General features: G+C 51.2%; 2 protein-coding genes across 2 annotated transcripts; both read right to left on the bottom strand.

The window, feature by feature from the left end:
• Positions 1–342: 342 nt before the first annotated feature.
• Positions 343–4,469, bottom strand: BJX67DRAFT_341993 (mannose-ethanolamine phosphotransferase GPI13). The gene is made up of 2 exons (XM_071027965.1): positions 3,715–4,469; positions 343–3,647 (listed from the first exon to the last, which is right to left on the bottom strand). Exons 1-2 carry the CDS (start codon positions 3,972–3,974, stop codon positions 683–685), a joined length of 3,225 nt encoding a protein of 1,074 aa, XP_070890308.1. The 5' UTR covers positions 3,975–4,469; the 3' UTR covers positions 343–682.
• An 802-nt stretch (positions 4,470–5,271) lies between these two features.
• On the bottom strand, positions 5,272–5,823 carry BJX67DRAFT_377107 (uncharacterized protein; the record flags this gene model as incomplete). The annotated part of the gene is made up of 1 exon (XM_071032026.1): positions 5,272–5,823. One exon carries the CDS (start codon positions 5,821–5,823, stop codon positions 5,272–5,274), a length of 552 nt encoding a protein of 183 aa, XP_070890307.1.
• Between the last annotated feature and the right edge of the window lie 4,340 nt (positions 5,824–10,163).

Genomic DNA, 10,163 nt, shown 5'->3' with positions numbered 1-10,163 from the left:
CTGTTGCCCATGGCTTCTGGATGGGTCTTGGCATGATACACGTGTAGTAAACGGAGAAATAAATACCTATCCTTCTTTGATAATATCTCGTCTTTACAAGCTGGTCGACTCGATGCCGACATGCGTCTCAGACAGACATTGAATACTACGCTTTCGAAGGATGTCGTATGGCCATTTGACAAGGTCAATAACCTAGCCTCTGTTTCCCCCGAACCTAGGTAAAGGCTTACCAGACATTTTGGTCGCCACGGGCTCCTGGAGATATCCGTGATGCTGAGCAATCCCCAACATATATATGGCAACTGCACCCGTGGGGGCAATTCAATGTTGTGAATTGACATACAATTGTCTTTCTAGAAATACATTGGTTTATTTATGAACAGTGATATAACTGAGGGAAAAAGAAATTGAATTAACGCGGGTCTTTTTTTTCTACATATATATGTATCCCTTTGAGAATCATTAGCTATCCCTAGATCCCGTACAATGATGTAGATAGATCACCTGGAGACAACCATATCATAGATGGTCCGAGTTATTCGTGGGGCAAACTCCGAGTCATCAGGGCGAGCAGCCACGCCCTCTCGGATCTTTGTTATTCTATCAACCCGCTCACATAGGCGACTGACTGACGTTCGAATTTGATTAATTCTTTTTTTTTTTTTTTTTAGCTCTGGGGCTTTTACCAGCCGAAAATCTCCCCTACACTCAGTGTACTCCACCGTACGCCGGCGATGGAGAATAGGATGAGGACGATATCCACGACGCCCAGGACAGCGGCTCCCATCATGAACCGCGGGTTGAAGATACGGTAGAGCATAAGGTGGCGCCGGAGGTGGCCTGCCCACATCGTCGTGGCGAGATTAATAGTTGCGAAGTACAGGATATATGTTGCCGCAGCCTGGGCGACGTCAGAGATAAGTTTTAGAGCGGGTTTCTGCGTGGATGGCGAGGCAGCGTTTGTATCGCGGAGTTGGAGGGGTCGTTTCCAGAGGGCTGTTAGGGGAACGACGATTGCGGTGAGGATTTGAGCACCGAAGGTATTGAGGATGACAAGGAGCGGGGACCAGGGGTATTTCACTGTTGTTAATGGGATGAAGGCTGTTTCCCACTGGATGCTGCTCAGGGTTGCCTGGTGGCCCGTCTTGAAGTAGTAGAAGGAGCCGAGGAGGCCGAGGACAGTGGGTCCGATGGGGGAGTTGCTTGTTACTAGGGAATTTGTGTCGAGGATTTCGAGAAGGGAGAGGATTTGCCAGAGGAGGAGGGCCATGGCGCCTTGACCCATAGGTTTCTGCATGAGGGTGATGGCGAGGCAGAAGTTTATGGAGAGGAAGAAGAATCGCGTGCCGTAGACGTTACCAAAGCCGAGAATCGTGACCGTTGTTCTTGGGAGCTGCTGTTCACCGGGTGACGAGGGGCGGTTGGGTTCAGGCTCTGTGGCGCTCTGGGCAACATCGATGCTGACGCACGGCTTTGAGTAGATGAACCCAGTTGTACCGGCCGCGAATGCCAGCCCGAGAACGAGCTGGGCCAGAAATACTCGGATCGACTTCAGCGTTTCGTCACTGAGAGGTATCCATTCCTTGCCGTCGAGTTCCTCGAGCATCCAGAAGATAGCGGTCACGAACAATCCAAGGCGGAAGCCAATGCCAATCCATAGACTCGCTGCTCCTTCGTACGATTTCGATCCAGCGTAGAAGCCCTTGACAACCGTGGGTAAGATGAGCATCACGAGGAAGGGAATAGCGAGCTGCCAAGGTGCAGAGGTAGAGGATGTGCTCGAAGCATAATAAGTTGAGCGGCAGTAGGGCATCTGTTCCTCACGGCAAAGGCGAGACACAGACGCTAGCCTCCCCAGGATAACAAACACGATTGAATGGTATACTCCGAGAACCCTGTCTGTAGTTGACTCTTGGCGCATTGAGGACACGCCAGCAACAACACCGAACGTACACAGGAAGAATAGCAAAATCTCATCCTCCCAAATCGTGTACGAGTTGGATGCAAACCCAACGGATTGACTAAGTGTAAAAATAACAGCAAGCCAACCCCACAGTGAGTTGGGCAGAGGTATTGATACGCGTTGAGGGCTACCGAATATCGCCGACGAGGCGCCAAAGATGCTTCCAATGGCAGCCATTAAAGCCGATGATTCGGGAACTTTCAGTTCAGTCGCCCCGACACCGGCCAACACAACGCCAGCCACGGCTCCCAAAACAGATCCTAGGCTGACGCGCGAGACGAAGGGAGCAGTGAGCTCCGTTCGATCCCCTTGCAATCCACGGGCATAGAACACCAGTAGAGTAATGCCGGCAAGGAGGACTCCGATTCCTTGCAGCATGCTTGGCACATTGAAGTTCGCCCAGAGCCCCCTGCAGACCTGGAGGGTGTCCCGTTGATACTGTCTATAAGCTTCGTAGACTGAAACCGGGCTTTCGGGTTTGCTGTCGTGGACCTTCTCCGCCGTCTCCCATAGGCCAACCGACTGGGCTTCTGCACCCTCGTCCCCACGAGTTTCGGCATAAGCATGCTGGTATCGCTTGATCTGTGCGGACGCCAGGCGATTCACAGTGACCAAATTACTCCAGTCGTCTCCGCTAGGCCCGGCAAAGACTTCTTCAATCGGCGATCCAAGATTATTGAAGGGAATGGGGATCCCAAGGAGCAAAGATAGGGTTGGTACAAGGTCGATCTGGGGTACGAATCTTTCCCAAGCATACTTCGGTGGCAATACCTTTTCCGCGCTCGTACGACCGAATATTTCCTTCTTCGAATACATCCACAATGCAGCATTCAACTCATCATCCGATTCACCCCCATGGTCTCCTTTTGAGTCCATCCCATGATCACCCATCACAACGAGTAGTGTACTGTCGTCGATCTTCGTGATGATGTCCCTGATTGTTTGGTCCATCTGATTCAGCTTGGCTGCCATGGCAGGGTGATTTGGACCATATCGATGACCGGCATGGTCAACCCCGAGGTAGTGGCCGAAAATAACATCCCATTTCGTATAGTTCTGGGACGCGAGAAGTGGGAATAGATGCTCATTGACACCGTTATCAACAGTATGCAAGTCCCACACATTGAACGAATCAAACGGCCGCGTCAGATTAGGGTCGAAGTAGCCAGGGAAAAGAGCATGCCAGGTGTCATCACCAAGCTGAACGAGGTTCTTACCGGCGCCGTGAAGTTGAGCAACGAGGTTATCCTCGTCAATTGCCGTCCCAGCAAAGTTGGATCCGGCGTCCACAAAGGTAGGAAGAGTACCCGTAGTCAAGCCCTTCAGTCGTTGCAGCGTCGTAGTCGGTGGATCCGCGATGAATGGAAGGAGAAAAGCATTTTGGGGACTGTTGACAGCGGTTTCATACAGCACCGGTATATTATCGTGGAAGAGGTGGGCATTTTCGACCTCTGCATTTGGCGCAAACGGAACAGTAAAGTCATAGCGCAAAGCGTCAATAATTATCACAATCGCTTTATCAAATGACTTTGGGTGCCAGCATCCGCCGTGTGTCGAGTGTTCGGGTTGTGACGAAAGCGGATCGCTAAACGGAAGGACATCGCAGGATGACTTGTTTTCCAAAACCATTCGTGTGAGAAGAAAGCCTCGAGTGAAGAAATATATGCCGACCACATGTAAGAACCTATTCGGAGAGAGAAGTTAGATGTCGCCTCTCCGAGATCAACGCCGTTACCAGCTAGACAGCTCACAGTATCCACACAAATACACCTAGTAAACTAAGGTGCTTGTACTTGAACTCCTCCTCAAGATGCTTCCCACGATCATCCTTTAACCCGTTGGTCGCCCGTGATTGCATTCCCGACGGCACCTCCGGTTCCCGTGTCCTTCGAACAGCCTGATTCTGGGGGTTGGAAAGGCGTGACGACGGGTCTTGAGAGAACCGGGGTTTTCTAAGCGCGCCATCGGCGCTCGAGACCGCACACCCCGAGTTCGTGGTTGGGGTTACCATCACAGAAAACGGCTATCGAGGCCTTGAAAGGCTTGTTCATCCAACTCGCGAAACTCGGGAGACGCGGAGCTCCAGACACGGTGGTGCCCGGAATCAATCGAGTCGGGAAGAATATCTCTGTCAAAAATCTGGGGACTCCTGAGCGCAACTGAGGTCAATGGCTTCCAAATGGCGGTGCTGAGACCATCGAATCGAGAAAATGTCGGGAAGTGTCCTTTCTCTCACTCTTGGGATATTTCTCCTTCGGAGCTCTATCCTTGAGAGGGTGCTAGACCGTCTCGCTGGCGAACTGTGGCTTAGCAGACTGAGAAGCTCATGATCAAAGCGGCAGCCCATTTGATACACCGGAGAGTGGCAATCACAAGAAATAAGGGGCCAATCCGGCGCAATTGCAAAAGGTTGAGGTGCGGCGAAGGGCACAGCTCCAGCGCCAAATCCTTCCTGTGCCAGTGACGTGGGGGATCCGTTGTTTTCGGCAGCTCAGCCAACGAATTCGCGCGCCGCCATTGGCCATCGCGGCTCCGGTCATGAAAAGGCCTGCCCTGGGCCGGGGCGGGTCGTTTCCAATATCGGGCAACTGTTTAGAAGGGCTGGGGCCTTATAGATTTGGATGAGACCTCCTAAATCAGTGGCAAGACAGTTTGGAAGATGTCCTGCAAAGAGAGCGTCTACTGACCAATAGGTACATTCATCGAGGCTCGCACCCGCAAGGCGGCCACCCAAGCTATAAAGTACATACATTATCCAGCTGTAAGTCACCGAAAAACGGGGGTCGAGAAGGTAAGTTGTAGTAACAATGAAAGAATAGGAGAAAGTGTCTTGGAAGAATATAAGTTATAAGCTCCAAACAAAAAGCAGAACGTTAATCTCTCTCCAAACCCTAGGGACGTGGCAGGGTGGAAAGGGTGATTGGCCAAGCACAAGAAATAAACGCCTAAAACAGCAGAGAATGATAAAGCAAAAGAGAAGGCCCACAACGGTTGATCCGATAAGTCAGATTTCACTCTCCCAGAAACGATAACCCCAGGCGGGTAACAGTCCGCGAAGGGGATCATGGACCATTTGAGGGGTCTGCGCGGGAGCGACAATCGGAAACAGGCAGACAGTGCGTGTGTGCAAGTTGCAAAGGCGTATCGAAGAAAATTGGTGGAGATATACAGCGGAAACGAGGCGTGTCTCGCTAGGTAGGGTCGTACTTTGCGATAGTCGTAGAAGTGCGAATATGATGGCTGAATATGGCAGGCTGACGTATTGGTCGGGGATACACAGGTAAAGATAACGTTTTCGGGTCAATGTTCTAACCCCATCGTTTCGTGTCATCCTTCTCCTTCAACCCGCCCATACGCTCCATATCGAGGGACTGGAAGCGTTCTGCCTCGCTTGACTGGTATGGGGGAAGCTGTTCATTATATGGCTCGAGGCCAACGCTCCCAGCCTCGCTGATTCTCACGACCACCACCCTACCGGACCTACGCTTTCCAGACTCATCCTCCTCCTCGGGGAACGTGATGCGAATCTCAGGAACCGGGCTAGGCGGCGGGCTCGATGAGTTCTCCATCAGATTGCGCTTCTCATCGATAACAAAAACAGACTCGGTCTTTGAGTACGGGGGTGCGGTGATGGTAAGGCTCCGGTGGTGTGTCGAACATTGACCATTGTGCACCGGAAGCTCACACTGCTGTCTGTTCTGACGCCGGCGACGCATAACCAGAAGCCCACCGATGAGAGCGATACCGAGCAAAACAAGAACCAGAAGAGAGATCAATAGGTCGACCATGGAATCAGACAAGCCACCACTGTTCCCTTCGTCGTCATCTCGCCGCACATATTGGTGGAGCATCTGGATCATTTTATATCGAGGGTGTCTTGTCCTCAAACAAAGCTGTGAAGGGCAAAGCTTATACGGGATTAACGGGGCAAGGAGATTCAAGAATCGAAGGTGTTGCGGTGCCGACGATCGGTATGCTCGGTCTAAATTCCTGGGACAGAAATAGCGTAGTCTGTGTGTCAACAAGGCTTAATAAATATGGGGCTTTCAGCGAGCCTTCGGCGGTTTATTCGTTGATTATAAAGAGAGAATGTACGGGGGTCGGTGCGTGTTTGGTGGTCGATTTTTGTCGGTCGGTTGGTTTCGCAAGGGAGAGAGAAACGGACCGGCTCGGCAGGGAAAGAATGGACAGCAAGGTGAACAGTTGAAGGAATGAAACTGGCACCTGCTTTGAGGAGAAAGAACGTGTGTTGATGGGATGGAAGGATGAAAGAGAGAGGAGAGGGATGACAAGGGAAGAAAAAGAGTGAAAGAGGGCTGGAGTAGCGGAGACGAGGAGAAAGGGAGAGCGGGTGCGCTTGGAGTCACCACCACAACGAGCGACCGATTGAACGAGCAAGGGCGCTTGAGAAGAACCAGGGCCAGAACGCAGCAGGCTGTTGGCTGGCTCGGGCTGAGTTCTCTCGAGGCGCCGATCTAAGAAGAACTAACGGCCGTCAAGGCCCACCTGCTCTGTGTTTGTTTGTCATTTTCCTCGATCGTGTGTCTTGGCGTTGGCGCGAACAGGTGCAATTTCCACTTGTCGGCCTATCACGCTGCTGTTGTTCCTGACCGTCCCGCCGTCCCATTTTCTTCGCGCAACTTCATTTGTCTTCCCATCTTCAAACCCCCATCTTGGATCCATTCGCTGACAGGAGCTTGTGAGGCGTCACTGCCTCAGTTTACCATCGATCTCGTCTCTCCCCTGGAAAGGGCGCATTTTCTGGAAATGTTTCCCAGCGCGTCTATTTGAGAACCCGCAACCACTCGGTTGATTTCTTTTGGCTGCAGAAGATCGGGCGTCTGGACCGTGCTAGAAGTGGGCTTCTGTTTGAAAAGGTCACGGGCATTGTTGTGAGAGTTCTCTGATAGTAAAACTATCTCTCCGCTCTTCTTGTTGAATAGTAACTTGAAGACATGCTCCTCTTACCTACCATAATCAACATTCTTAAACAGGCAGGAGACATTTCTATTTCATTCTCTGAAACTTAGTTTTCTAGCAAATTCGAGAAGCGCTCTGCATCCATCCCGCCATGGAAAAGACCTCCCGTGCAACTTGATCTTGACTCCTCTACTGACATAGTCGTCGGCTGGCTTCGGTAGGTCTCAATGTTTCGTTCGCCATGCACTTCGTCGCCTTCATCTACGATGGGAAGGAATCAGAGAATAAGACTGTACCGTAAGAGCCTGTCCCATGAACAATCTAAATTCCAACTTGCACTGCTACTTCAGGAAGACTAAATCGCCTCTCCAACCAAATAAACACCTTTGACCCCATTAATCACTGCAAACTTCAGCAGATGTCTAGAACTGTGGTCACAGCCCGTCGATGGAGACGGCTCTTCTAGGCCGGTACGGCAAACATTCGAGCGTTGCTCCGCCGCTCTGTCACCCTCCACTCCGGCTTTGATTTGGGTTCCAAGAAATAATACTTCGCTATGGGGCTCGCGCCAGTGAGACGCCGCAGGGTTTTCACTTTGAACCAGCCAGGAGTCGCAGATCCAGCATCGTCAGCTGGTGTAATAGCAACCCGAGATCGAGCAGAGGCTGACCTTCACACAGGGGAAGCAGCCGACATAACATTAAAGTAACCGTTGTAGTTTACGAATCAAAGGTCCGCCAATTCACCACCATGTCAAGCATCATCATGCTCGGAGATCATCAAATTTAGAACCCTTCTGCTCTCATGCCGACGGAGACTCCTTTCTGCCGGCCTCGGGATATACTATCAAGCCGTCTCGACCAGTTCCAGACCAGTTCCTTGAAGATCTTTCAAGCTCTCCGGATTTCTGGTCATCTGCACAGTCAACCCATAAACTCGCGACAGCTCCTCTCCTCATCCACCGTCGTAACGGATCCAGGCAAGTCTACGGTGAGAGAAAAACTCTAATCAGCATCAGCAAAATGGCAGGAAGTACAACAAAAAGAAGATGAAAGAAGCGACGGCGGAGTTCCGGTGCGCATCCAGTCGTATCAAGATCCAGCGAACATGTATTTAACTCTTCGTCCGATGCTCCCGAGCCTCGTGAACCAAGAATAAGTTGAGTCATCCGACGGCGGTTCGGACAACTATCCACCTCTATTCGCCGACAATGCGGAAAAGACGGCCGCATCATCGATTATAGCTCTTAACCTGAGTTTGGTGGAAACACAACTCCGAGAAGCCTTCAACGACCAAAAATAGCTCAAATTGCTGGGCATCATACCGAGTGCAACCAGTAATCTACTGCGGTGGCGTGGATCCGGACTCATCCGCAAGAAGCATACGTGTTTCTAGGTGATTCAGTGGATGTTAGTGAGTTCAAGTTTGGTGGAATGAACGACTGATGATTCAGGTTCCCGAAGACAACAACGGTGAGACGAGATCATTGCTGGGTGAGCTGGACCCTTGATCTTCAGACAGATGAAACGGGAATTGATGATAATATCACGATGCAAGGGGTGACTACTAGTCGGCGACCAATGTGCGTGTTCGAGGATCTGTTATCAAAGAGCACAACTTCGGCGCCAGATACCAAAACTCGAGCTGCGAAGGCAAAGTAGCATGAGTGGACCCTCCCCAGGTTTGACTTCGACCCTTTTTTGAGAGGATTGAATGCGTCTATGCAGGGTGAGTTCAGTTATTCTTCTGATGCCAGCTCAACCTCTAGACTCGAAAATTACCTTTTACCATGAAGCCAGCCGGTTCTGGTTCAATCGCATCTTCTGACAGTTCCCTGGCGGATGAGTTGCTCTGGTTGTTGTCATGTTCATCAAGCTAATTTAGTGGACCCAGCTGACCGGACTTGAGCTCCCCCAACCTAAGCTAGCACGGAACTGGTAAATGAGAGCCTCAACGTGGAAGGGTCTTGAAGGACCCGTCTCCACGGACTGGAGGCGGATATCTCGTGCGGAGGGTGTCATGAAGGCCAGCTAAACTCTGGGAGCGATGTTGTTATGAAAGATCATATATATACCTTTCGCTAAAGGCTAACTTTTGGGGGGGTGTTGGGGTTGGGGTTGGGGTTGGTCCATGTTGGTGACGCAAGCGCAGGCATCCATGGCTCATCTCTGCCAACACTCGCGTCCTCACGAGAGTTAGTCGACAGAATTAGTGGTCGGGAATCCAAATGGAAAGAAAACAAGAGGGTTCGCAGTCATGGAAGCGCGAGAGAAGGTTGAAATTAGATTTCTGGCGGTTCTGGGCGGAGGAGTCTCGACTGTGGCAGCAGCGATGGAGACAAGCTTGGCCTTCCAGTGAAAACCATTTTTCCAGCTCAGGCCCAACAGCTTATCTATCCATCCGTTTTCCCTCCCCATTCCATCGCCATCACCCATCCACCGTTCCTCCAGCTGTCAAAAGATCTTCTTCGTTTCTTTTTCTTCTATTTCACATATTAATCCTTCTAGTAGTCTCTTTCTTTTACCGTTTGCAGTTTCCTCGTCGTTTTCTTCTTCTCCAATCTTTTCTCAACATCGGCCTCTTTTTTTATCGCTGCCTCTGTGCTACCATTACCTCCGCCTCGACTTTTTACCCTGCTCTCCACGCCCTGCCTCGCCCTCGCTTCCACCGTCATCTACCTGTTACTTCGAATATTCTTACACATATCTCGGCTCCCCGACCGTTTCCATCCCTCCCTCAAGACGTGCAGCTCCGGCGGGCGACCTGCGATCAGAGCTCCATCTATCAGCTTCAACCGTTCTGGGTGTCATGCTTGATTTCGCCTGTGTCACAGCTGCTTGACGTTAATGCCGTGCCTGGCCTCTCGCCCACATTCCCACTCTTCGATGCTCCACTAATCACGTCGGATCCCCTCTCGATTTGCGCAACAAGCACATTCTCCTTTCATACCAGCTGCAATTTCACTCGGCTCTTCCCCCTTGTTCCCCTTGCCGCTACGACTCATTCTAAGCTTCCAACGCTTGCCGATTAAACCAGAAGGGGGATCATTTTTTCCCACTGCTCCCATTTTCTCCACAAGCCCACGAGAGGCACATGAGACCGTCCTGCGAAATCCGAGCTTGCTGGGCATGCACAGAGCGTGGTAACGTCGCCGTCTACTTTCGACAGGAATATCGGTCCACGGCTACTTGCTGAGATCCAGGCAGACAAACGGAAAGGGAGAGATTGTCATTGCCTTGCGTTTCTCTCACGTTTATACTGGTCCGTTTAACATTTTTCA

This window comes from Aspergillus lucknowensis (genome assembly GCF_044049455.1).
Source record: "Aspergillus lucknowensis strain CBS 449.75 chromosome Unknown BJX67scaffold_3, whole genome shotgun sequence".
In the NCBI taxonomy this organism is placed as follows: Eukaryota; Fungi; Ascomycota; class Eurotiomycetes; order Eurotiales; family Aspergillaceae; genus Aspergillus; species Aspergillus lucknowensis.
This window is presented reverse-complemented; position numbering and strand designations above follow the sequence as displayed.